Consider the following 27155-nt stretch of genomic DNA (forward strand, 5'->3'; position numbering starts at 1 on the left):
AAAGGGTCTGACCTTGGGAGCAACAAGCTGAACTCCTTAACCTGGCCAACTAATCTTCCAGAATATGGCAGTGCACTTGGGACCCAGCACAGATATTTATCCTCCCAGCACAGTTGTTTCTGTGCATCCCACAGATAAAGCAGGCATCTTATGATTACCTTAAAAATAATGTAAACTCTATATGTAAACTCTTTATACCATGAAATCTGAAAATGGCCAGAAGCACATTCCCAGTTTTCTCATTTTTTTTTACTGTTACATGATAAAATCTAGAAAGTCAAGTGATAGCTGTGTCAGTTTTGTTTATTTCAACAAAGCAAAGGTCAAATGCATTAAAATTCTTACAGCTTCCATGTATTAGTAATTGTTAGATGGCAGAACCACAGAATATCAAAGTATATTTTTTTTAATTTTACCATATGGGACATGATATCACAAACAAAGCGACTCATTCATTTTATTAATAAAAGAGCCTCATGTTATTTCTGCAGGAATCTCTCCCCCTTCAAGGCATGGCATTAAGCTGTTCAACGCCTCGTTATCCGTGGAATTAAAATTTGGAACGTCACGCGAATGCACAAACAGCAAACTCGCACTAAAACCTTCCTTTGGCTGTCACTATCCTATTCAAAAAACGAGAATCAAAGCACCAAACATGTTGGCATAATTTCTGGGAGAGGGGTGGCTGCAGCTGTCAGAACAAAGAGGTTTTCTTCTGGATCACGTTGGTTTCCTTAGCCAGCCCACGCGAGACCGGGACACAGGTCGCCAAGGCGGGACGAGATCCCTGCAGCGGGGGCTGCAGGAACCATTGCTCGGGGCGCGGGGCAGAGGAAGCCCCTCCGCCGCTCAGGCAGGGCAGCCCCGTGTCCCTGGGCAGGCGGGGCACGGCCAAACCCGAGGGCTCCGGGCACGCCCATCCCTGACCGGGATCGCCGCTCGCGGGAATGAGCTCCGGCCCCGCCCCCGGGACACGCCCCCGGGACACGCCCTCAGACGGAGGCGTGTCCTCCCGCAAAGCCACGCCCACACGGGCCGCGCCCCTCAGGCTGCCGCGCACGCGCCCTCCACGTGTCGCTGCCGAGCCCCTCCCCGCTCTTTGTTTACCCCGCGTGGGGCCGCGCGCCGGCCGATGGCGTCAGCGCGCCCGGCCCCGCCCGGCCCCGCCCCCAGGCCGCATCCGCCGCGGCGATCAGCGGCGATCGGGAGCCGCCCGCGTCCCCCCGGTGTCCCCGCCCCGCCGCCCCGCACCGGCACACGCTGTTCGCCTCCCGGCAGCCGGCGGGCGCATGTTCCCGGGCGGGGTCGGCGCGCTGGCGGTGAGCGCAGGCGAGCATGGCCGCGCCCGGGTCGGAGAAGAGCAGCAAGAAGAAGACGGAGAAGAAGCTCGCCGCCCGCGAGGAGGCGAAGCTGCTCGCCTCCTTCATGGGCGTCATGAACGCCATGCGCAAGCAGGTACGGGAGGCGCTCGCCGCGGCCGGCAGCCCGCGGTGTCCGTGCTGCCCTGAGGGCAGGTCCCGCTCCCGGCCGAGGGTCCCGAGGGTTTCCCGTCTCCTGGGCCCGACTGCGGGGAAAGCCCAGCGGAACCGGCACCGCCGGTGCCTCAGGCCTCCGGAGGCGCACGGCGAGTGGCGAGTTCCGGTTCCTTTGCGCCGGCTCCCTGTGGGTGCCGGAGCAGGAGACGCCGTGGATGTGTTTTTCCTTGCGGGCGGTCGGGCAGGAGTGAGGCTGTGGTTGATGGATGGCCCGGTGTCTCCAGTGAGAGCATTCACGGAGCCCTTTCCCAACCGAGCCCTGAGGGCAAGGCGCTGATGCTGGATTTTTGACCTGAAACTCTTCTCTGAACAAATTGACTGTGTACCCTGTGAGCAGTGAAACTGCACCGGGAGGAGAGGGAAGAGTAGAGCTATGCTTTGATTTCACAGGTGGCATTTTGGTCCTGAATACCTCTGGCCATCGCAGTAGGAAGCCAGTGGCAGTGCAAGAGTTTCCGTGGCTTCATCCGGCCTCAAATTGTGAAGCTCTTGCCTGATCACCTTCCATGGTCTATGGTTTAATGAGTATTAAAGGTGACTCCTCTGTTTACCAATAGAGCAAGAGTGGTAACCAAAATCACAGTCATACAAGTGCATTTCAGTTGAGCTGTCCAAACTGAAATAAATACTTATTTTAATTTTATTTTTTTTAAATAAAAACCATTGAACTAATGGTACAAGAGCAGAAGGATGATACATGTAACTCCTTGCATATGAAGAAATCTTTCTTCTCAGACAAGGATCTAGATTGGTTGGAACTTTGTTTAAAAACAGTGATGTGCAGCCAGAGTTAAAGCTGACTCTGAAGCCAGACCATGTAGGGGCTTCACACTTGGCACTGTCTTGTGTTGTATCTTCTAGGGTTTAGTTGCTCGTCCTCCAGTGTTAGTCTTGCCAGAGGCTCAGTCCAGCTTTTAATGCTGTCTGCACCAGTCAGCAGTCTGGGTCCTGACCTCACAAGTATTGCTGTTGGTTCTGCTTTTCTCTAGCACTTCAGCCCTGTTCTTCTCTCAGTAATAGTCAGCTATGTTGTCTACATAAACCATTTCATGCAACTATCTTATGTATGAAAAACTAAATTTTTTTTTTTCAATGACTTCAGATAGTAAAGACTTAAGGCCTGTTTTTTATGTAGGCTTTTTTTCTGATCTAAAAGTGTAAACATGTTCTGAGGTGTGGGTGAATTCATAACTTGGTTCCTCTGTGTCTAGTTCACACCTCTGCCATTGTCTAAAAGGGAATGCCAGATGCTCTTATGGTTTCTAAGTAGATAAAGGAAATATTGTCCTCCTGTAGATATATGTGCAGTCCCCAGCACAGAATTTCACGGTGCTTTACCATGTCTCTGTTCCAGTGTGTGGTACCACAGTGTTCTGTGTGAGTGCCTCATCTTGCAGTATAGTGGAGTGCCAGCTTTCATGTCACTATGAGCCACTCAGACAAGGAGTGAGAGGATCAGGATTAAGTGCTGTGAAGTTTGTGTGTACTTCTGATTCAGATTCCAGAATCTGTTATGCCCAGGGAGTAGCAACTCTGAGTTTTGCCTGCAGACTTCTCATCTGACCTCAGATGAGCTTTACATATCCCATGCAGTGCTGACCAGTCCAGAAATTTTTGCAGATTTCATGAAACTCATGCTTCTTTTAGGAGTTGTTTGGAAGAGGAGCTCAGGTGTTACTGAGGGAGTAGGGGGAGGTGTGGTTATACAGGAAAAATTTGGGAAGTCAGCAGTAGCCAGAGGAAAACATACTAGTTTCAGCTCATTAGTTGTGCTAAAGTTGTAAGAGGATTTGCAGTCACCTCTTTCCTCTTGTATTTTGGTAAGTCAGGAGCTCTGCTGTAGTTACAAAACCTGAATATGAGTTAAAATTTCCTGTGATGGAAATGTCTAGGTGCACATGCAGCTCCAGATATTTAACTCATTAGTTTAATCCTGTAAGAATCTGGGCCAATGGGAACTTACAGCTCATTTTAAGGAGGCTGTTTTTTGTGTGAGCTGGAATGAAGAGGAATCCTCCATGAGTATAGAGTAAACTGTGAACATTCCTGCACTCAGTACAGGTGAGATGTTGGGGCTAAGTGTGCTTAGTGGACTTGTTGCTTGTCTGGAGCATTGATGACCCACATCTTTGTGGGTGTTCCAGAGCTGTTGGACAGCGTGTGCGTAAATTATTTGTTGCAACATTGGTGCTCAGTGGAGGTCAGCCAAGAATGAAGCTGGGATAGAGCTGCAAGGTGTTGCTGAACCTGTTATTTAGAAGGTGAAGTGCCCTGCAGAAGCTGACGCTGGGGTGTGTCCTTTGGTTAACACCAGTCACCTGTTGCATCATGGAGGTGACCCTGTGACAACAGTGGCTCCTTCTGGAAAGAAGTGCAGAAATCCTCAGAAGAGCATTAGTTGAAATGGAACCATCACACCCAGAAACATCCCAGGGAAAGAAGTTAAATGATGGTCTGTTTTGGTTGGCAAATGCACTCAGAGTGGCCTCAGAGCATCTGAGGTGTTTCAAATACTGAGGCATTTAAAGTGTCTTAGAAATACAACGTGGAGCTCAAGCAACAGCTGCATATCTTGGCAAAGCTTGGCCATAGGATTTTATGGTATCTTGTACGGTTAGTTTCCAATGCTTGTTTTGAACCAGAAGTGTTAGAAATTTCAGCTTTTAAAGGATTTCCTTTGAAACTTTTCCAGAATGCTCTCTTCTTATTGTTTTTGTTTCAATCCTAAATGGTTTAAAACTACAAAGGAACCTGTATGTCATACCCATCTAACTTCTATTTAGATAATATTTTTAAAAGTATTATTTATATTTTGTCCAATATGTGCCTTTGAGTGTCCTGTAAAAAAAATAAAAACAGGCATGTTTAAAGGAATTGTAAATGTGGGTTATCAACCCTAGATAGTACTGTCTCCTTGTGGAAAACACTGTTGCAGTTCTAAGCAAGTATGTATTTCCCACAGCAGAAATGTTCTTTTCTGGGGCTGGCCTTGGGGTGAGTGTACATAGATGTTTTTGAAAGCATTTCCATGAACTTAAGGTAATAGTCCAAAATTATTTCCTATTTTTTGAGGAAGCAGTGCTGCTCAGTTTTTCTTTCTTAGTAGATAATTAACTGTAGTATGATTTGCATTTATTTTACTCAATATGTTGTTAGAAGAGATAGCATTTCAGAATCTGTTAAAATTATGTGTTTTTACCCCAATCCCCCCTGACAGCTTTTATAAGTTCTGTTGCTTTCCCTACTGATTCTAGAGCATGACAGTTCACATGTAGGGGAGAAACTAGCTGCCTACATATAAACAGCAAACAAATGAGAAATAAATTATGTTTTGTTTGGAAGCTAGTTGCTCATCGGGTATGAGCAGTCAAACCCTTCCACAGAAGTGGTGTTTTTTGATACATTTTCTTTAAAATGCTCTATTGAATGCTTTAAACTCATTCATCACTTTGACTCCAGTTGGGAAATAGGATGGCAGTCTTCAGATATGAGGTTCCTGAGAATTTTTTTGAAAATCAGGAGAAGAGTAAAGGAGAGCCACTGGTAGATGAAAGCATTGCAATATAAATGCAGCCCCTACTAGATGCTGCAGAACGACATTATTGTAGGCTGATGTAAAAGCTACAGGAAATACTTTAATAAGAGTTCACATTATTTGTGACAATGCTGTACAAATTCGTGGGTAAACTGATGTTTGGTAGTTCTCCAGGTTACTGAACTTTGACTTCCAGAAAAACTTTTTATCACATTGTGCTCTTGGGAGTTGTGTGTTACAAAAAAGTAACGAATTTCCATAAGCTGTTTTTAAAGAAATATTGTTGAAATATTTTCAAAAATGCTGATTTTTGTCTTTTTTTTCCCCCCTCTGATTCAGAAAACTCTTTGTGATGTCATTCTTATGGTTCAAGAAAGGAAGATCCCAGCACACCGTGTTGTGCTTGCTTCAGCCAGTCATTTTTTTAACCTGATGTTTACTAGTAAGTCTTTTAAAAATTGATTAATTTTAAACTTTCATGATGATATCCTGTTGTATTTGTGTCTGTCAGCCTGTTTATCTTGTGAAGGTGATTAATTTGAAGGATAAGTGTAAGTGAAGGTATCTCATTTTGTGTCCTTCCATTCATCTCTGTTCACCCCTCCCCTCATTTTTCCTTTAACTCTTTTGATCAAGTCAAGTGTTACTTCATATATAAGCTCTCTTAATTAATAACTGGGCCTATGCACTGTATTAGTTTATCTCCCTTCCTTAACCTGAAAATTGGGATTTTTTTGTCCCATTACAGAATTTGTCTGCCATCAGGCATTTCTGCATATAAATTGGGCTATCAGAGGTTAGAGATGTGGTTTAGTGGCTGGAGTGGATGATCTTAGAGATGTTTTCCAACCTTAATGTGATTACCTTAATTCTGTGATTCTGTAATTCTTTCATTTATGCTCTCTTTAAAATTTCAGTTATGTAGTGTCTTATCTTTTGTATGCTTTACCCATGAACTGTAAAATCAAAGTTGAGTGGAAGTAAAATAACCATTCATTCCAGTGGTCAATGGATGGAATTTCCCATCTGTGGGCAAACCTAGTGCTGTGTCTGGGTGTGGGGAGCTCAGAGCTGTCTCCTCTGTTATCAGCTGGGATGTGGAAATGGCTTTTGACAGTGGTAATGCTAACATGGCAGTCTGGCTGCAGTCAACAATGTCTAGGACTTTTTCTCCTTAACACAATTTATCATAATTTAGATAATACAAGGATGTAGTCACACCAGTTATCTTGTTTGTTCCACTGCCTCCTTTCCTGACTTGCGCTAGCAATCCTGGGAAAACATCAATCAACTCTGAGCAGTTTTTAGGAGGTTACCACTTTCTATAATTGCTTTATTTTCTACTGTTTGCAGAACATACAATAACTAGAGTGACTTCTTGATTAAAAGTTTGTCTTTTAATCTGTTTGCAGCAAATATGATTGAATCAAAATCCTTTGAAGTGGAGCTAAAAGATGCAGAGCCTGACATTATTGAACAGCTTGTGGAGTTTGCCTATACTGCAAGGTAGTTTGTTATTTAAAGCTCACACTTTTCTAGGCAGCCTGCCAATTTTAAATGATAAAAACTTAAAATAATGCTTTTGTGATTCATCAGTTTTGTTACCATTGAAATTCTTTCCTTTGTTTAAAGCCTGATGTGACTAGACCGCCTATCCTTCTTCACTCTTCCTTTTTCTTTAACAAGTAGGAAGCCCTACAGACTAAAGGAAATGCTATTTGTCTCCAGAAAGCAATTCAAAGCACTTCAAGCTTTTGACTTCAGTGTTGGAGTCAAATGATGTTTCCCATGGTTCTGTAATTCAGGTCCTTATTGATGTCAGCAGGGTCTCTCTTTGTGGCCATAGTAGCTGTGGCACAGAACCATTTCCAGGAAGTTATACCTTCATCTCAAAACAGGCAGGGTGGATAACTCCTCTGTGAAAGTGTTTCCCCCCTATATCAGCTTATCCATATATTTGGGGGTTTTTGTAAGGTTTTTTCTCTTTCAACCCCTCCCCCCACCAAAGCAGAGCTCTTGCAGATGGCTAGGATTGTAAACAGTACTTAATCAGCTTTAATCCGACCTATGGATGGCAGGCCTTTCATCTAATGGGGTTAACTCTCATTAGGGAGGCTTTCTCCTTTCTTTTGAGAGCAATCCTCTTGTATAGTCCATCAGTGGTAAGAGACAGTCTGTGTCAACAGCCCATCCCAGCCACATGGTTGCCTGCCCTGATAGCCAAGCCCTAGACTGTGGCCTCCATAACTTCTCGTGAAGCACTGGCAAACTGGTTGTTCTGCTTATGCACTTTGGGCAAATCAGCCAGACCAGTCCTGACAGAATTTAAACAGATTTTGCTGATACCTGTTTGGAAGTTGAAAATGGTCATTAAAAAGGTTCTGGGTTTGGGGTTTTTTTCCCCTCTTGCGAAAGTGGTTAATCACACAACTCATAGCAATAGTATAGGACTGCAGAGGACCTGTGTTAAAGGCTTATTTTTCAGATCTCAGGACTGGTTATTCTTTGCCCTGCCTGGGTGAAGTAGAGCAAACAAAAGCAGTTTGGAAAGATCATGAAGCCTGTGTCCTTAGACTGTACGTGAAAGATTCTTGGGTAAATAGGAGGGAAATAATTTTGCCATTTATGTGACTTTGTGTAAGTTTCTTTTTTTAATTGCCGCAACTTCGGTCATTTCAGGTATGCTAATTTTACACCTTCTGTTTTGCAGAATCTCAGTTAACAGCAATAATGTCCAGTCTTTACTAGATGCAGCAAACCAGTATCAGATTGAACCTGTGAAAAAAATGTGTGTGGACTTTTTGAAAGAACAAGTTGATGCTTCCAATTGTCTTGGTGAGAGAGATAGGCTTAAATTTGCTGTTTATTTTTTAATTTTGCTGTATTGTCTGTCTGTGGATAGCCATAACATTTGGCTAAATCAAGGCATGTAAACATAGTTTTTCTCTGAATCTGAACTGTTGCCCTTGCCACAAAGTCTGCTGACTGTGCAAGGTCTCATCCAGCATGGCAGGATGCTGGGGCTTCTTGTTTGTTAGAGAACTGCGTGTGTTTAGTGAGGTGGAGCTTTCAATTGTTACTGTATTTGCAAACAGAATTTTATATATTTGTAACTTTTACAAAACTAGCATATCTTTTACAAGTATAAACAGAGTAAGTTTAGGCTGCTTTTGGTTTTATTCACTTTTTATTTTGACTGAAAGCAATGTTATCTGGGCAGGTTTGATATCATGTTCTGTAGCTCTATTGTGGTCTCAGTGTTACAGAAGAGGTAAACAAGTAGAACTAAATACTTTTTCATGCTTAAGATTTGGTGTATTTGGTATAATCAGAAATATAAGAGAAACTTCTTTTTAGTGTTTTTTGTTGCCATTGTTAGGTACTCTCCTAGTAACCTCTCAGTCGTATTACAGATGTTCATAGCAGCAATAGAAATGTTTTGCAGAATATATCTGAATTACAGTGACTCAGCTGACACTTCAGTGCAGCACAGCTGTGGCTCTGAAGCAACTGCTGGAAGAAAGGCATTACCTAAGGAAAATACCACTTAGGCTTGCTTTGAGGCATATTTCTGCCCTGTAGCTTCTGTTAGGTGGGAAATTAATTATGGTCTCTAACACTTGCATACTTTGTTGCTAATTTGTTGCAAAAAGATTAAAACAATTTTTCCTTATGGCATTGTTTTTAAATTGAAACATGTTTTGTGCAGACTGTGCAAGTACACAGTTCATTTTTTTTTAAAAATGTATTTGAAAGAAAACATGGCTTAATTTGAATTTTGCAATTTTGACACATAGGTGGATTTTATCCTTCTAGTTTGCATTTTACTACTCTGAGCAGCTCACACTAATTGCAAGCCATATGTTAGTGAGTTGCTCCTACCGCACTTGCCATTTCCTCTGTGAGAAGGAAGACCTGTGGCATGATGAGAAGTTGCTGCTGAAAAGCTCTGTGCTTACATGGTTTTTAATGGCAAAATTGGCAGTGGTGCTTCTCAGCTGCTATTGCTGTTTCTGCCTTTTTGCCAACTTTCTGTCCTTCCAGCAACATCAACTTGACTTTGTGTTGGTCTGCAACTGACTGTGCTGCATGTATAGAAAGATCCCAGTTCACCATGGCTCTTGAAGGAAACTGGGCTTGGTTGGTGACTGATGGTGCATGAGCAGGTCAGGAGAGGTTGTAAAATGTGGATCCAGTTTCTCAAGCTGTTCTGGTTAGTGTGGCTTGGCTCAGACTTGGTTAAGGTACTGTTGTCTGCTTTGTAATTGGGAAAGAAACAGTGAGGAAATAGTGCTGGAGAGACAGTTAATACAGCAAGTGTTGCAGGTCTGACTCCAATTAGTTCAGCAGGAATAGGGATCAGCAGCTTGCCCCTGTCTTAGTTTGCCTTGAATTGCAGATGAGTTATGATACCATGTGTTTTAATGGGGGGGAAAAAAGGCATGGTAATAAATACTAAACTGGAATTTTAAGTATCACTGAAATTACAGTAATTTATTCTATTTTCATATATTAAAGATAATTGCAGTTCAAGTTTAAAAGAGTTTTTTTCTTAATTTTTCTTCATAGGCATAAGTGTGCTAGCAGAATGCCTAGACTGCCCAGAACTGAAAGCCACTGCAGACGACTTCATCCATCAGCATTTCACTGAGGTGTACAAGACAGATGAGTTTCTTCAGCTTGATGTTAAGCGTGTGACACATCTCCTGAACCAAGATACATTGACAGTGAGGGCAGAAGACCAGGTGAGATCCCTGTTTCATGGCAGCTAAAAGCATTGAACTTAACTATCTTTTTTTTAATCAAGAACTGGCTTCAGATATTCAAGTATCTCGCTTACTGATATTCCTAGAGGATATGATGCACTTAGTGCTTGCTAAATTGTGGAAATTGTTCAAAACCAAATATTAATAAATATTCACATTTCAATTGTAGTTTATAGATGTGTTGTTTCAGCAAAGTTGGAAGAAAGAAGTCACAGAGGGAACAGAGGGAATAAACAGTTTACTTTGTTCAAGGCAGCTGTAGGGCTTCTGATCCAATAGTACATGAGCTAAATTGTTTGTTTTGTAGTGGTTGCTGCTAGATTGGGATTTATGTGCTTTTGGTGAAAGTGGACCACTTCAAAGTGGTGAGCAAACTGCACTTTAATGGGAGCACATTTCTACCTGAGTGTGGCCTAGCCTGTTCCAGAGAGGAGTTTTGTGATGGAAACACACACACACATATATATATATACACAAGCCTGGGGAACTGAGGGACTTGGAAGTAAGATGAGTAAAACACTGAAAGCTACATGCATTGGCAGTGGTGGATTGCTGGAAGATCCTTATTTAGGGACTAGACATGAAGTTTAAGTGGCTGAAAGGAGCATGGTGTTCACTCAATTAAAGTTTGTAACCTGTAGTAGAAATCACATCTGCAGGCATCCCATTTGGAATGCTTGATTCAGCTTAGAGCACAGCCCTGAATGATTATTCTCCAGCTTGTTCTTCCTACTGCAGGAAAATAGGAAGCATATAGGTGTCTAAACTGCAGCCCAGACAGGTGGTTGTAGGCTGTTTTAGCAGTTGAGTGGTACTTGTCGCTCCTGGGCACTTGTAGCTTCGTAGTCAAAGCTGTTGAAAACAAACTGAAACCTTACCTTTGTAGCTCTGCTATTCTGGTGCTTGAATTAGGTAATTTAAGTTTGTGTGGATATGGCATCGTGAGTTTGAAGTGCAGCAGAGGGATGTTATAGCTGAGATGGTGTGTATATCCTCTTGGAAATGGATATTCTGCTGACTTCTGCTGAAGTTTCCATTGACATTGACCTCCAACAGGCAGAAGAATTGATTTGAAGCATTAAGGTTTAGTTATTTTTCTTACTGTATGGTGATGTAACTTATGAAAATAAGAATTAGTAAGAGTGGGGGATAATATCAGGTGATAGAATATGGTAGTTGGGTTGTTACAGGTATAAATATGAGTAGTGTCACAGCTCAACATTCTTGCGGAGTGCTGGGAACAGTTCAGATCATGGGGCAACATTCTCAGAGCTGGAAGTGTTTGTTGGCTTGCAGCCAAAATGGCACATGATTTACATTCTTGAAGTTCTATTGGTAAGGTAGGAGGGCATGCTTTAACTGGCAGCAGTGGTAGAAGTATTATGTATTCAGCATGGCATCATTAAAATTCCATTAGGAAACTGGAAGAGTACAGTAGGAAACTACAAAAGTTTGATAATTGTACTACAGGAACCTTATTTCTCAGGAGTCCTGCTAGAAAATTGACATTATACTCTAACTTTTGTTTTGGTGTGGAGCATAGTTACATTTAGCAAAAAGGGAAGGTAGCATTAAGCACTGTGTGTCCTATACAGTGTTCCTGTTCAGGTCATTCTGTTGAATTTCCTTAGCTGATGGAATTGAGCCTTTAATTGTTTTCTTTGCTCTCCCATTTTTCCTGGTAATTTTGAAGAGTTATAGCTGGGCTGGTCTAGTAGTCCTGAATAATTCTTCCATGAAGTGTCTTCCCATGTCATATCTCAGTCACTCAGCACTAATCACTGTGACCAGTTTCAGCTACAGGTATAGACACTGCCTGTGCTATTGCTTACAGTGAGGTTGTCCTGCCACTTCAGAGTCAGTGTTTCTGAGTAAGCTTGCTGTATCTGAGAACAGCATGAAAGTATCAGAATATATATGTAATTCTGGATTTTTTTTTTCATTTCTTCCTGACCCAGTGTTTAATTATAAATAGAGCAGATTTCTTTATTATCTTCCCTGTTCTACCTTCTCTGACCACTTAGAAAACCCATTGTCTTTTCCCGTGAGGAGGAGAAAAAGAGGAGATGCTCTGGTAAATTTACAGTAGTTTGCAGATAAAAACTTTGATTTAAGTGGTCCCTTAAGACACAACAATAGCAATGTATTTGGATATCCAACATGATGATTTATTCAGAGAACCAGTTTATCACCTCAGGAGACTGTATCAAGTAGAAGTTATTTCATTTCTGTGAAAGCATTACTGATGTTATGGCACAGAACTTGAAGAGCATTAGATTTAACCTGGTACAGGAGTTACCCGCATAAATGTGACCTGCAGATTAATGTTTTTCATTTGGAGGGAAAAAAGTTAAACAGCAGAAGTAGTAGGCTTTTGAAGTTTGTAGATGAGATTTATTCAGTGGTTGTGCATTTGTTTTACAAATGTCTGAGCATTCTTTTTTGGGCTTGGTTGACTTTTGCTGTAGAGGGTTTTTTTTTGTTTTTTGTTTTTTTCAAAATATGGCAATGGCATCACCACATAATGAAATGTTAATATAGGTTAACCTCCAGCAGGCATTAGAATCAATTATAGCATTAAGGTTCTGTTACTTGTCATGCTGTGTAGTGATGTGCCTTATCCCTTTCTCTCCTTGTCTCTTGTTTAAGGTGTATGATGCAGCTGTCAGATGGCTGAAGTATGATGAGCCAAATCGCCAGCCGTACATGGTTGATATTCTTGCTAAAGTCCGATTTCCTCTAATATCAAAGAACTTCTTAAGTAAAACTGTTCAGGCTGAACCACTTATTCAGGATAACCCAGAATGCCTTAAAATGGTGATCAGTAAGTTGACCTCTAGCTGAAATCTTTATGATGTTCTATATAATTTTAAAAATGCTTTGAAATTTTTTGAAAATTGTTTGCTTTAAAATGCTCTAACATTTTCACATTAAATCCTTCTGTGTTCCCTTCAGGATGCTGTGTTTTAGTTGAAGTTGGATTAGCAGATTATTATGTAAATAAAACTCATTTTATGTAACAGTGTGACTTTCATTTGTTTTCTCCTAGCAAATGGCATGAACTCCATGAGAAGTAATGGAATGGAGATTTTGTCAATGACTCCTTAGGGTAACTGAAAGTTAGTCTGCCTTTTGACAGGCTTGTAACTTCAATATTGTTCATATTTGTTTGTGCGTTATTAAAAGAAATATGCCAACATTTTGAATATTTTAAAGCTTTCCTAAGCAAATTAGAATTTTAGGTGTATGTTTTACTGTTTTTATCTATTATACACTGACCATTGATCCTACAATGATTGATCCTACATTTGCATTCTCAGGGTGCAGATGAAATAGGAAACAAGCTTCCCTTTTGTTTTTAGACACCATTTGTAAAATTTTATCATGTAAGAAAGAAAAGCAACTTCAGTAGCAGTTAGCTAGTTGGCTTCAATTTAATGTAGATCTAAAAATCAGTACGTCATTGTTTTCCTTCAGACTCAATGAACAGGATTCAAATTAACCTATATGTTGGTAAGTATCTGCTGATATTTGACATCAGAGTCATACTTCTTGTGTGACACCAAGTTGGGTACATTGTATAGGAAGTAAAGTTTTTTGTCTGTAAAGGTTTTAGTGGCTTGTAATGCCACCGGTATTTTTGCACTCTTATGAATGCTTTCTTTTGGGCTTGCTTCTTTTTGACTGCTTCAATGCAATAATCTTAATTCCTTGTTAATATTGGATAAATGAGCTGATTAATCCATTGGTACATAACATGAGTCTGTATCTGTCCTGTTTTCACATGGAGCAGCCAGTTTGGAATAGGGTGTAAATCTGGATGTATGCTCCCACCCTCACATGCTGCTGTGCGTTCTTCCAGTTTGAATCAAAGCTGTATAGGTGTAATGTAGAAACTTGCTTTTCCTCTTTTCCTTCCCTTCCATCTCTCCCCCATCCCTGCCTCTGAAACCTCCCAGTCCATGCATGAGCTACACTGGATCTGCAGCTGTTGTTGTCTTCTTGCAGGTGGGATGCGGTACCACCTCCTTTCCCCGGAAGACCGAGAAGAGTTAGTGGAAGGCACCCGACCAAGAAGAAAAAAACATGATTATCGCATTGCTTTGTTTGGAGGCTCTCAGCCCCAGTCCTGCAGATATTTTAATCCCAAGGTAATCGTTACCTCAGAATGCATTAAGATTCACTGTTTGTAATCTTACCTGTTTTCTTGGTTGATGATACTAACTAAGACATAATGATCTACAAAATGGTCTTAGGAAGGAAGTATTCCCTCCCTCCTGGGTATACAATTGGAAGAATATGGTTAATTAAGTCTTTTTAAGTCTGTGTACCTAGATGTAATACTTTGTTTTGAACAGAATGATTGTGTTTGTTTCTTAGCAGTATTAGATATGGAAAGCTGATCAATCTGTCTGAGTTGAGCATTGATTGCTATGTGCATTTCTCAGCTGCAAATAAACAAAAGGTCACTAAAACATCATGCAGTTGGTTAGGAATATATGAAAGTCTGTATGCATGTGCATGCACATAGGTGTTTAGAGATTACTCAAAGCAGGTTTTTTTAGTACATGTTAATTTACTGGCTTGTATGTTAGTGTAGAACCCAGTTTTTATTGGGGTTTTTTAGTGCATTTATTATAAGTATGCAATCACTTCTAAATCCCAATGGTTCATAGTTTTGTTTGTTCTTAAAAGCATATAAGGAGAAGAATGGGGAGCCAAGTATTACATAAGTGGAAGAGTGAGTTTTTACAACAAAAAAAAAAAACTTAGATGATCAATTTAGAGCAAGCAAGTTCTGCCTGAAATTTGTTCCCATGTTTATTGAATAAAATCAAGTCACAGGAATGGTATATATTTCAGCTATGCAGATTAAAGGGTCTGAAAACATCAACTGCGTGCAGAAGGATTACCCATACTCTGTTTTACCAGGCAAGCACATACAGTAATATAGAAAAAATTTACAACATAAGCATCAGGGCTCTCTTAAGTTATGAGGTCCCATGCATGTAGTAATATTTTATTGAAGAAATTCTGATTCTAACTCAGCATATTAAATGCTTGTTAAAATTTCAAACAGTTTTGTGTGCTGTGTGAACATCATAGTCAATGTGAGCCCTGTCAAATCTAATTTTGAATGAATGAGCTTTTGGGATGTGTTTTGAACTTTTCTTTCTCGCATTCCTTTTGTAAGATAAAATTCAAGCCACCTTCTCTGAGTACCACTCAAGTTCGGGGTGGGGGGGGGAGCCCCAAACCTACCAGCTTTGCTGACTTAGCTTGAGAGACACTTAATATGTATTCCTATTGGGAATTCAAATTCAAAAGTCTTAACTAATGACTGCCTTTTTCCTTTATACACATACTCAAGATAAGCAGCACTTCAGCTGGGGGTAAGGAGGTGAGGGGTACAGAGCAGAGAATTCCTTTCCAAGGTCCAGGTTTGGGAAGCCTTTGATCAGGGCATTTGTAACTTTTCAAGCAGTTGCATGGTTTTGGCAGAAATCTGTTTTGTAGACAAAGAGTAGTGTCTGTGAAAGTCTACATAAAGCACAGGATAAAAGATAAAACCTTTCATAGGCTGCTTGTCCAGGTATAGCACCAAAAAATAACTGAATTTGGAAGAAATTATGAAGAATTGCCTCTTAATCAAGATTTACGGCCTTGCATGTGGAATAAGGAGTGGGGGAAGAATGGGGCAGGGAAGGAAAATTTTACAAGTGGGTAATTAGAGATCTTTACTCTAACAGGCATGTGTTCCTTCAATGTTTTCCTAGTGCTTATATGCTTTCTTGGGTACTCTTAGCTAGCCTGTGTCTTGTTGAACAGCTTTTACTTAATTTCCAACTCTTAAGCTATTTAAATGTCCTTTTCTGGATGTTTTGCTTTAGTATTTGATTTTAATCTTTAAACTCTGACAATAGCTTATTAAATGCAACAAAACAAGGATCCAGAACCCCTGCTGAATTACCATTTAACTCACTTTAATTGATCTCATCAAAAGATGATGGGAGAGTCACAGAACAGAGAATTAAGCTTGTGTATACTTTTGCAAGGTTAGGACCTTGGGAAAAATTGGAATTTTGCTTGTCTGTTTAACTGATTGAATAGTGACCTAATCCCTCACTTCTGATATTAATCAAAATCAGAAATGTAATTAAATTGTTACATGTCACATAAACAATTCAAAAGAGAGGTTATATTTTTCCTGAAAATATTGTCTTGGTTGCAATATGAGTTTCTATAGCTGTTACATGATAAAACTAGTGCAAAAATTTTAATTTTCACTGATTCCTTTGCACACAAAATTAGTCTGTAATGCTGATAGTCATTTCCTTGTTGTTGGAAGAGTTCTTTAAGTAAGACTGGATACTGTGTTTCATTTGTTGGAAATGTTAGTATTATTTTAAGACTATATTTTCTACCTTTGTTGCGCTGTAACTGGTATTTCTATTGATGCATGTTCTTCATCAAGAAAGCAAAATGATGCAATGGGATAGATGCAGACGGGCATAACACTTGTGGAGCAGTCTGGCACTAATTTGAGTAGACATACGTGGTTTCAGAATGCTACTAGAAATCCTAGATGTTCTATTAACAGTTGTAGGAAGCATTTTCTTGTTGAATTTTTCACAGAATTAAAAAAAAAAATCCCTAGGTTGGGGATAAAATACTTGTTGTTTTATTTTATGAATTCTCAGTACAGAATTTATATATGATTGAGATTTTGTGTCAGCAATATGCTTATTCTTTTGAAATTACTATCTCTAGTGGCCAGAAATGGTTGGAAGTTTTAAATTCTCAGCAGTGCAAAATTCAACAATGGCAAATAAAAAGTAACAGATGCCTGGCAATGCTATTTCTTGATGATCAAGGGAACCAGCATACCTTTTATGAGGAGGTAGAGCTGTAGTCAGTAAGCTGTTAGTGGGGAGGTTGTCCACAGTGGACCTGTCTGCTGGTTTTTTGTGACAAACTTGGAAGAGGAATCAATTGAAAATAAGAAAAAGCCTTAAACAAAAAGGGTACTTTTTCACAGGGCGCATAATTGTGTGCCATTCTTGTCACAGGGTCTTGAGGCTCTCAGGAGTTCAGGTAGCTGTAATAAGTGATTCAATAAATTGATGAAAGAGAAAAAGGTGTAGCTTTTGGCTCTGGTGTCCTGCATTGCAACTTGATGAAAACAGAGATCAAAAGGGAAAGAGTCACCATATACTTACCTTGGTCCATCTTTCCCTAATCAGTCCCTGAGAACAGAGACTTGCACTGCCCAGGGCTGTGTGGATCTTGACTGTGGTGTAAAGCAACACTTCTGCATAATTCTTAAATGTATTCAATTAAAAAATTGAAATAATTCTATGTGGTACAGACTAACATCGAAGAGCATTGCAAGAGGATGACCTAAATTGCCTCCTGCTGAAAGAGGAGGATACTGCTGAGTATACTCAAGTTATGCTTTTCATTTGATAAAGGTATGGATGAAATGGATACATGAACGGAAGCCATAAAAGTGGGTCAGGTCACTGCCCTTTATAACAGTAAAGGAAAACAACGGGATATTTTGTAAAATTGCCAGAAGTTTGAGCTAGAAAGTATGTTGATCTTGCACAATGCACTGAGACATTTTCTTAAGATTTATGCAGCTATTTATTTTGCCATGCTGTAGTATGGCTTTCCTTTCTAGGATGCCCCAGGACCTGTTTCTCACCATAAAGGGCCACATGCAGCTGACAGCTCTTCTTGATATGGGGGATGCTACAAGAAAAGATTGTAAGATGTTCTGGACTATAACATGCTCTGCCTCTCTTTCTTTGAACCCCCATGTAGGAGTCGCTGTTCTTCCTCATTGACCAAGGTGTTTGAAGTATGTCCTTGCTAAGAAAATGTAATGATGTAACGTCTTGTGTGAACCATTACAGTGAAGGTCATTCAGCAGGTTGAGGTAGACCTTCTTGAGGTGGCACAGAAAACAGTTAAGGTCCCATACTTTCCTGTTCAGTATAGGATTCAAGCTATGCTCATGGAATATGTGAGATGCTATTACTCAAGAAGTGTTTCTTGTGCTGTATGCTATCCTGGTCTGCCATCAGTTGTTGAGTTTGGTGTTTTTAAGGCTTTGGGCATTACTGCTCATATTTTATACTTGCTGATTTTGCCAATCTGTGCAAAATCAGTTTCTAGGCATCATGACTGCCAGTATTTGTGATGGAGCATTATCTTATTTCTCATGCTATCAACTGTGGATAGCTATAGAACGTTTGTGTTTTGTAAATTCTGTAAATAAGCTTCTAGTTGTCATGGTAATAAAGTATGTATCAGAGCTTTTTTACTGAGTTGCTTGTCAATTTGGATATTATCTTCTCCTTTTTCCATTGTCTTTGTTTGGTACATTCTGTATTTTATTATTTTTTAGAAAGAATCTGTTACTATATGTAAGATGTTTTTTTCCATTGCTATAAAAGAAAATGCAATCCTACTTTATTGGTTACATGCATTGTTTCTAACGTGATAGCAGCTGGAGGTCAATTGTATTGGAAAAAACACCAAAACTGTTTTTCAGGGAAGCTGTACTGGGTGCACACAGGGAATGTGGAAATAGAATTTCTTAATGTCATGGTTCATTGCAGCTAACTATGTCTGTGTCTAAGAGAATTTTTCAAGAGTACGCCTGAGGAGTATTCTTCAATAAACAGTGTTCATGTTTGTTTTGAAAAGGAACTTAAAACTGACCATATCTAAATCTCTGTGAAAAGCTCTGTTTGAAAACACTCACTGTACAGGTAAGTGTTATAATCTATTAGACATTACTTGTTCTTTGTAATGCAGGATTACAGCTGGACAGACATCCGATGTCCCTTTGAAAAGCGCAGGGATGCAGCTTGTGTCTTCTGGGACAACGTAGTTTATATTTTGGGTGGTTCCCAGCTCTTCCCTATAAAGCGAATGGACTGCTACAATGTGGTGAAGGATAGCTGGTATTCCAAGCTAGGACCTCCAACACCTCGAGATAGCCTTGCAGCCTGTGCTGCTGAGGGCAAAATTTATACATCTGGTGGTTCAGAAGTGGGTAAGACACTAAAAATCTTTAAAACAAACAAAAAAGCACAAAGAAAGATAGCTGGAAATTTTTCTGGTTTTTTGCATGATTTTGTTGACAAGAAACTGCACGTTGCCATGTTAGCCTAATGAGTTTATTTCCCCATATTTAGGATTTTATCCCCCTTTGCCCAGTCCAACAACCTATTTTTGTTGTGTTTTGAAAATGGTTTCACTGAAATGAGTAGTATTTACATTAGTAAAAAGTACACTGCAGTTCTTAAAGAGTTGAATAGGGAAGAGATTGGATGGAGCTCTGAGCAACCTGATCTAGTGGAAGGTGTCCCTGTCCATGGCAGAGGGATTGGAAATAGATGATTTTTAAGGTCTCTTCCAACCCAAAGCATTCTGTGATGGTGTGATTCAATGAAATATATTTTGGGAGTCCCACTCTTACCTTTCTTCTATAAATTCACAGAATTCAGTGTAGTTTAAAATTTTCTGTAATGTGTGACCAGAATAGCTGCATTTTGACAATGGCCTTCCTTTTATACAGCACATGTTGGGCCTAATGAGGTGTTTTAAAGGGGAGGGAAAGTGGAAAAGAAATCTAATAACTAATGCTTTTGGTGGTGAAATTGTACTTGGTCCTGTAAAGAAATTTGTCCAATTTTTTTGTCAAATGACAGAAGTTATGTTCTCTTATTTTGTTATTCTGTTAGCTTGCTTCCACAAATGGAGAAATTATACTCCCTTTAGATGTTATTATTCAGCATAGTAAAGAAAAAAAAAAGACCATTGGGATTTTTTCTCTCTCCAAAAAACCTAGAAGGTGACTTATGCTGTGGTGTTGCAGGAACATTTTATTTTGTCTAAACATGACACATCATCAACAACCCAAAGGTTGAAATGCAGGCATGGTATAGCCATAAAAATAGTTATAGTAATAAAGCTGTGTTCTGTGGAATAAAAACAAATGGGAAAAAAATCCTAGAAGGAAGATCCTTTTGAGGTCTGCCTTGCTGCAGAGGGAGGTGGACAGAGGAAAAAGTTGTCATGTTCGGTGCTTAACACTGATAAGTCATTTAATGGAGGTAACATTTAGGTGACGTTTTCTGACCTCTAAAATATGTTCAGAGGTCTAATGTAGCAGCAGAATAAGCAGTTCCCAGCTGCCACCTCGTGTGGTGAATGTGGAACAGCACCTTTCCCATTACTTGAAATAGGCTTAACTAAGGCCAGATTGGGCAACTTGGAACACACAATCTCATGAATCTTCACAGTTTCCCATGTTTCAATATATGGGGAATAACAGTAAAACTTTTTGATTGTACAGTATATTTTCTAATGCATGGTAAATAGTTAATACAACTATAGTTGAAGTTTTAATGTAGCAGTTTTCTTATGAATACACATTACTGCACAGTTTCACTTTGCTTTCCATAAATATTAATCAAGACAGAATAGTAAAAGCTAAATGTAAATAATGAAGTTTAATTTTCCTGTACTTTTTCTTCAGAATTCAGTGAATTCTGAAATTGGAATGGTCTGTCTCTCGTGAATCTAGTATTTTCTAATTTGAAGCAGGCAATTATGTTGAAAGCATTAATCTGATAAAATGCTGCAGTGTGTTTAGCTGTAAAGAAATCTAAAAATTTAATGTTTTTTCCATCAATTGAAGAGGTTGGATTACTGTACCAGTCCATTACAGACAACATGGCTCTTTTCCTCTTCTTGAATTGATGGGAGTCCTGTTCTGTTTGCAACAACTTAGCAGAGTTTGGAAGCTAAACATAGCAGATTCTTCCACTCTTGTTTCAGTGCAGGAGAAATACTTAACATTATGTGGAAAATGAAAGCTTTTTCCTTTTTAAAAAAAAAAAAAAAGAAAAGGTCTGATGGATTTTCCATGGATGGGAATTTCTACAACTTCAAAGCAATAAGAATGTCTATTTACATCAAAGAAAACATCTATTTACATCAAAGAAAAAAATGTCCCACTCTATTCAGTTTTTGGTGGTACTGAGAGTGACAGGGTGGGAGTGAACAAATGCATACTTCATAGGAGTGTGTATGTAGGAGTCATTTTGGGTCTGCAAACAGCATCCTGTTGAAGGTTCAAATCCTCAGCTGGTAGTAAGTGCTGTTAGTGTGACATGCTTAATTTTTAGAAGTAGAAAGCCAAGGTAAAACAGGCACAAGAAAAGGCACTTTTAACTGTTCTAGGTGAATATATCTTTTGAAACAAAGGGAAGAAGGATGTGGTTCTGTTCTGAGAAAGTTGTATTCAGCCTTCCCTGCCTTGGCTATGATTCAGTCACTTACCTGAGCATGAGTTTTGAGCCCCCATCTATCTTCATTAGCAAAATTGCTTTTGATTTCAGTAATAGTTTCCTTGGCTTTTGAGGGAAGAGTACACAGACCCTGCACTTCCAGGCAATGAGTATCTACCAGTCCTCAGGAAGAAAGTAAACTGGGCAGAGGTAGCTGGTTTGTGGTTGGTAATGATTCCAGGAGTATGTTATGACATAAGCTGTCAAATTCCAAAGGCAACAAGTGTTCTGGGTATTGGACAAGTCACATTGCTTAGAGGAAAAAGACTCGTGAGCCTGTAGTGAGTTTACAAAGCTGGTTTCATCGTCACATCTGAAAGTTCAATATATTTCCAAGTAGAAAGAGTAGCATGGGCTGATGACAGTGGGATGGGTAATTAATATACGTCTCTGTTTAGCATTTATTCCCCTCCAAGAAAAAAAAAAAAATACCTTTTTCATGTTGTTTTAAACACACATAGCAATTTTATAAACTTACTTGCATATTTTGGAACAAAAAAATCAAAATAATTACAAGTATGTGCTTTCTGAATAATCCCAAATTTAAAGCTGGCTAGTTCTACTTTTGGAGGTGGGAAAGCAGCTTTCCCTTTTCCACTAACACACAAAGCATCAATTTGATAATTGCTGTTAGACTCTTCTCTTGAAAGACAACCATAAAGATTAATGCCACTTTGGTGGGTTTCTATTTTTTTTGAAGGCAATTCTGCACTGTATTTATTTGAATGCTATGACACGAGAACAGAGAGCTGGCACACAAAGCCCAGCATGCTGACTCAGCGCTGCAGCCATGGAATGGTAGAGGCCAATGGGCTCATTTATGTATGCGGAGGGAGCCTGGGAAACAATGTTTCCGGAAGAGTCCTGAATTCCTGTGAAGTTTATGACCCAGCCACAGAAACGTAAGTGCTGGTTTAATTCAGGTTGGCTTTAGTCACTTGTGTGAATGACTGAAGTATAAATGACTACAGGAAAAACTCTGGTAAGGAATTTTCCCTGAGTCAGCATTAAGAAATCAGTTACTTGTAGTTTTAGTTGAAAGATGTTTTTTCTTCTGCAGCTTTCTTCCATATTTTATTTTCCTGATGATAAGTTATACTTATTTTCTATGAACCAGATGGTGATTTGTTCTTTTCTGTTTCATTTATTTTCCCCAGGTGGACTGAACTGTGTCCAATGATTGAAGCCAGAAAGAATCATGGGCTGGTGTTTGTAAAGGACAAAATATTTGCTGTGGGTGGACAAAATAGTTTAGGTACTTTAATTCTATTAATTCTCTATCTGGTCACACAAGGTTTCATGGGAGTTTTTTTCTGTTTTGGAATGAATTTGTTCCACTCTATTCAGCTGCAAAGCTTTGAGCAGCACCATCAAACATGCCTTCTTGTTACATCAGTGTTGCCTTCTTCCTTTCACCTCCCCACTTCACTGTTATCTTATTTTTCAAATTCTTGTACTCGTGATAGTCAAGTTCAGATATGCACCCCTACTGTAGCCCAGTTCTGAAGCAGTTAATATGGCTAAACCAGGCATCTGAGAAAAAGGTTTCTTTGTTTTTTATTTTTGGTGGGTTTTTTTAGTTATTCATATGTTTTCAGAGATTTTAGCAGTCTTTTGAGAGACAGGTAAAGGCCATATTTTAGGAACTTTAGTCTAAAGATTTAAATCTAGTCTGGTATTGTAAAATGGTGAAAATGGAGTCCTCTTTGGACTGCTCTAGCTTTGAGATGTGATTTGCTGTCATGGCCAGGTCAATTATGATCTGCCTGTCTCCTTGTCTTTAAAACTTGAAGAATGATACTTTACAAGAAAAATTGAATTTTACTTGCGCAGGGTTTCTGAAATGCTTTTCAAAATGGAAAATTCTCATTTATGAGGTTTTTTTAATCTCTGCTTATGGTAAGTGGAATTCTTGATTTCAGATGAATGCTGTTTTAGAATGCAGCTTGATTTTTAATTGGCTACTGAAACTATTCCATTGTGATTGATTCCTAATGCAAAAAATAATAGATACATTTATTGCACAAACATTTTATCAATCCATAATATGCCAGCTTGCAAAATATAAGTGTATTCACTGAATGCTCCTCTTAGAAGTGTTAAAAATTATTCTTACTGTAGTAAAATGAGGAAGAGTTATGTCTTGGTTTAAAAATTCATACATGTTAATATGATAGAGAGATTTCTTAATCTCTCAGATTTAATAATTCAGTACTGGAAGTAAAAACTGAGTTAAATAGGGACAGCAGCATGTTTGTAGCTATTGTCAAGTGTAATTACTGGCATATTTCCTGAATAAGCAAATCTTAGTCACAAAATCTACTCTTCTCTAATAACTTTTGGTTCCTTTGGCTCTTTTCAAAGGGACTTAGGGTTTTACACTTCAATGATTATCATGGCAAGAGACCTCCTCTATCAGTAAATTGCCAGTTTTGGTAAAAGTACCCATGAGCCCTCTAGAATGAAATGCCACTGCTCTAGGGAAGTTTCAGGTAATTCCTGAGTTTTAGTCACTAGCCCCAAATCCATCAGAAGTTCAGCACTGAAGGTTCTTCTGTTCATGAAGTAACATGTTTGAATCTGTAGAAAGTATCTAGTGTGAATTTGCGAGAATACTTCTCCTGGTTTTGTATTTATACAAGGATAAGCTGCTAGTTTAGAAACTGGGTTGTATCAGATTTGCTTTTTTAAGTGTAGGGTTTTTGAAACCTTGAAAATACTTCCGTTTGCATGCCCTAGTGTAGTCCATACAGTGCAACATAATAAGCAGTTATCTATCTCATTGCTTTGTAGGTGGCCTTGATAATGTAGAATATTACGATATCAAGATGAATGAATGGAAGATGGTGTCTCCAATGCCATGGAAAGGTGTAACAGTGAAGTGTGCTGCCGTGGGATCTATAGTCTATGTCCTGGCTGGTTTTCAGGGTGTTGGTCGCTTAGGGCACATTCTTGAATATAACACTGAAACAGACAAGTGGATAGCCAACTCCAAAGTCCGTGCTTTCCCAGTGACGAGTTGTTTAATCTGTGTTGTAGACACTTGTGGGGCAAATGAAGAAACTCTAGAGATCTGAAGACTGGCATTCTTCAAGGACTTGGGAAAAGATGATTATTGGTGCTTTGCTTCCATGTTTTACTGAATCATGTTAAATTTAGTAACAGGAAAAAAAATGAGATGCAGTCTTTTAATTTGTATATACAACATTGTATAATGTGGATTTTGTCATGCCCATTTTCTTGTCTGTTTTAAAGAGATGGGGATGTGTTTTGAGAATCCACTTATCTAGGTGATATCACATGGCATCTTCCTTTAAAAGAACTGTAGGTGTGGCCTTGTCAAACAGAGACCCAATCCAAATATTTAGAATGCCTCTAAAGCATTTGATAAAGAACACATTCTGGTTAAATGACATTTTACCAAGATCAGTTGCAGAGACACTTCCTTTAATGAAGGTGAGTAAATACGGCTTGACTGATGAGAAAGAGGAGCAACAATTTTTTCTCCTTCATACCTACCTGCAGAAATCTTACTGGGATGAAATGAAGATATTTTCTCAGGAAAGACCAAGGACTGCTGTCTAATAAAGATTCCCAGTGTTTCAGCAGCTCTCTAGATCATGATAGCTGCCCTCTTCCAGTGAATTTCTTCCATCATTTGCATGACTGCTTATCAGTTTTTTAAGGTTAGAGAGGCCATACATAAAAATTAGAGAAACGCTTTGATGGTCTCTTTGGCATTTTGTGGAGCCTTCACAGAAAGACTTTTTGATTTTATTTTTTTTAATTACACTGAGGTAGGGAATGGTGGGGCAAGTCGACGACAATTGTGCACTATAATTAGCAAGTTGGAAACTTGGAAAGAATTTTCAGTCTATCTTCCCAGGCATCAGACTGTACATACTGTAGATGCCAAACCATTAGCAAACATGGGAATGAGAAAAGCAAAGTCAATACAACAGATATATTGATTTTCTTCTTGAAAATTACTGTTTTTAAAATGGCATGAACCAAGTCATTAAAGATACTTTACAGAAGTCTTCAGAAGTTGCGCATGGTTATTCATCTCTGGTTTAGAAGCTCAGAGTTCTGTAAATGCTTCCAGCCCACGTGATGGTAAATTTCTTCACGTAGCCTCAAAGTCCAGCCTCTCAAGCTCTGTGTGTCATCGACATTGTGTGCTTCTTCCCAGTTCTGGAAAACTGTACAAATGACATCTGTCCTGCTCCCGTGCTAGTTTATTCATAGCTGCATCGTAGTTTTGTCACCTCTCTTCTAACTTGCTGATTTTTTCAGGTCTATTTCTATGAGACTAGTAAGTTAACTTCAAAAGTTGGTGCTTGCCTGCCTCTACCTCGCTCATGCTGTGGATATTTAGTCTGTTTTAGTTCTGAAGTTCCTCCAGCTTCTCCTATGTACATCCTGGTTTTTCAAAGTCGGTGCTTCTTTGTAGACTTGCTCCTCGTTTCCTTCCTCATCCTGACAACTCTGCCTGTACAGACAGGATTAGATGCACTCACGGCCTCCATTGTGGTTCCTGCAACTCCCTTCTTTATTCAGCAGTAAGTGAAGGGCGTGCGACTTTTTTTGTTTTCCCTTGCCTTTTCACTTCTCCTGGCCATGAAACGTGTCCCTGGTGTCTCCACTCCTTGATTCCGAAGTACTGGAATTCTGGAGGGAACTGTGCGCTTTTTAGACCGGACAGGTTCTTTTATCTGTTTTGCATCCGCTGTTAAACTCCCGGCCCCCGAGCTGCCAGGCGTAAATGGTCCCGCGCACGCCTGGGGGCGGCAGCGCGGGGCGGACGCGCTCCTCCTTGGGCTCTGCGGGGCTGCGGCCGCCTCGGGCCCGGCGCCGGCAGGGCCATCCCGGCTCTCGGGCACCCGCACCCCCGGCCCAGCGTGCCCGAGCGCGGCGGGGCGGGCGGCACGCGGGCGGCTCCCGGCCCTGCCCCGGTGCTGCCCCGGTGCTGCTCCGTGCGGCCGCTGCCGGCGGGAGCTCCGGAGCAGAGCGGGCCTCGGCCGGGGCTGTCGGCGGCAGCCGCTGTTCGGCACTCGCAGGAGCTCTAGCTAAAGGACTGCGGGATGGGCCACGGGGCCGTGGGAAACCAGCTCGGGCATCTTTGCTGCCAGGAGCAGCGTGCAGCAGCTGCGTGTTTCCATTCTCACCGGTTTCGGTGTTGGGCAGCTTCGGAAGGTCAGGGACCAAACGGGGAGCCGAAGGCTGCGGTTGCCTGTCTTTATTCCTGCTCATAGAGCCGGCGTTTGCTAATTCATCTGGGGTGTTTACACCTCTGGAGTTCTTTAATGAATCCTTCGTGTCTCTGACTGTAACTGTTTCAGGACAAAACAATGTACCAAGGCCCATGTCTTTGTAACTATGGAGGGTGGTTAGAAGTATCAGTCTGTTTTCTTGGAAGTTTTTGATTTTTCCTGTCCTTGCAGGCTTTTCAGATGTCTTCTTTCAGAAGAACTGCACCTGGAGTACTATGACAGCAAAGGGTATAATTGGGAATGTGTAAGCAGTTTAAAAATGATAACTCATGGGGACAGTCTTTGGGAAAAGACTTGTTACCAATCTTCAGGGGGCAACTCTTGCCTTACTTATCTCCCAACTCTAGGAGATGATCAGAATGCCAAAATATCCTTCAATTCCTGTGCCCCAAAGAGAATTACAAAATAGCAGCTGGTCCATGTGGTCTACCATACCATCATCGTTTTGCCTGAGATCTCTGGCTCAGACTGTCCAATCTCATATTGCTCTTTATGAAAAGACATAAAAATTTGATATAAGGGCAACACTAAGAGTATTTAAAGGAATCTTGTATTAATAACAAAAAAATCCATCTTTTCACCTTAAAGTGGAAGGACAGCAAAATTCCTCTGTTGGATTAATGAAGTTTCTTTTCTAATTATAAATATCTTTGTTTAGTTCAGTTGACAGACTTTGC

At 40.1% G+C, this 27155-nt stretch overlaps 2 protein-coding genes across 3 annotated transcripts; both read left to right on the plus strand.

Annotated features, from left to right (window-relative positions):
• Positions 1-719: 719 nt before the first annotated feature.
• KLHL7 (kelch like family member 7) lies at positions 720-25242 on the plus strand. 2 transcript variants are annotated; one of them, XM_041466757.1, is made up of 11 exons: positions 1191-1455; positions 5410-5512; positions 6483-6576; positions 7781-7905; positions 9640-9815; positions 12486-12660; positions 13845-13987; positions 18663-18903; positions 21906-22107; positions 22363-22460; positions 23999-25242. In XM_041466757.1, the coding sequence occupies exons 1-11, from the start codon at positions 1336-1338 to the stop codon at positions 24280-24282; spliced, it is 1761 nt and encodes a 586-aa protein (XP_041322691.1). In that variant the 5' UTR covers positions 1191-1335; the 3' UTR covers positions 24283-25242. The 2 variants fall into 2 exon arrangements, with proteins under 2 accessions (XP_041322690.1, XP_041322691.1); XM_041466756.1 differs by lacking the exons at positions 5410-5512; positions 6483-6576; positions 7781-7905 and having other exon boundaries at positions 720-1455.
• Positions 25243-25699: 457 nt separating this feature from the next.
• On the plus strand, positions 25700-27155 carry LOC121353162 (translation initiation factor IF-2-like). The gene is made up of 2 exons (XM_041466759.1): positions 25700-26401; positions 26650-27155. The coding sequence occupies exons 1-2, from the start codon at positions 25971-25973 to the stop codon at positions 26885-26887; spliced, it is 669 nt and encodes a 222-aa protein (XP_041322693.1). The 5' UTR covers positions 25700-25970; the 3' UTR covers positions 26888-27155.

Source organism: Pyrgilauda ruficollis, unplaced genomic scaffold, assembly GCF_017590135.1.
Source record: "Pyrgilauda ruficollis isolate IOZ18807 unplaced genomic scaffold, ASM1759013v1 scaffold2, whole genome shotgun sequence".
NCBI lineage: Eukaryota > Metazoa > Chordata > Aves > Passeriformes > Passeridae > Pyrgilauda > Pyrgilauda ruficollis.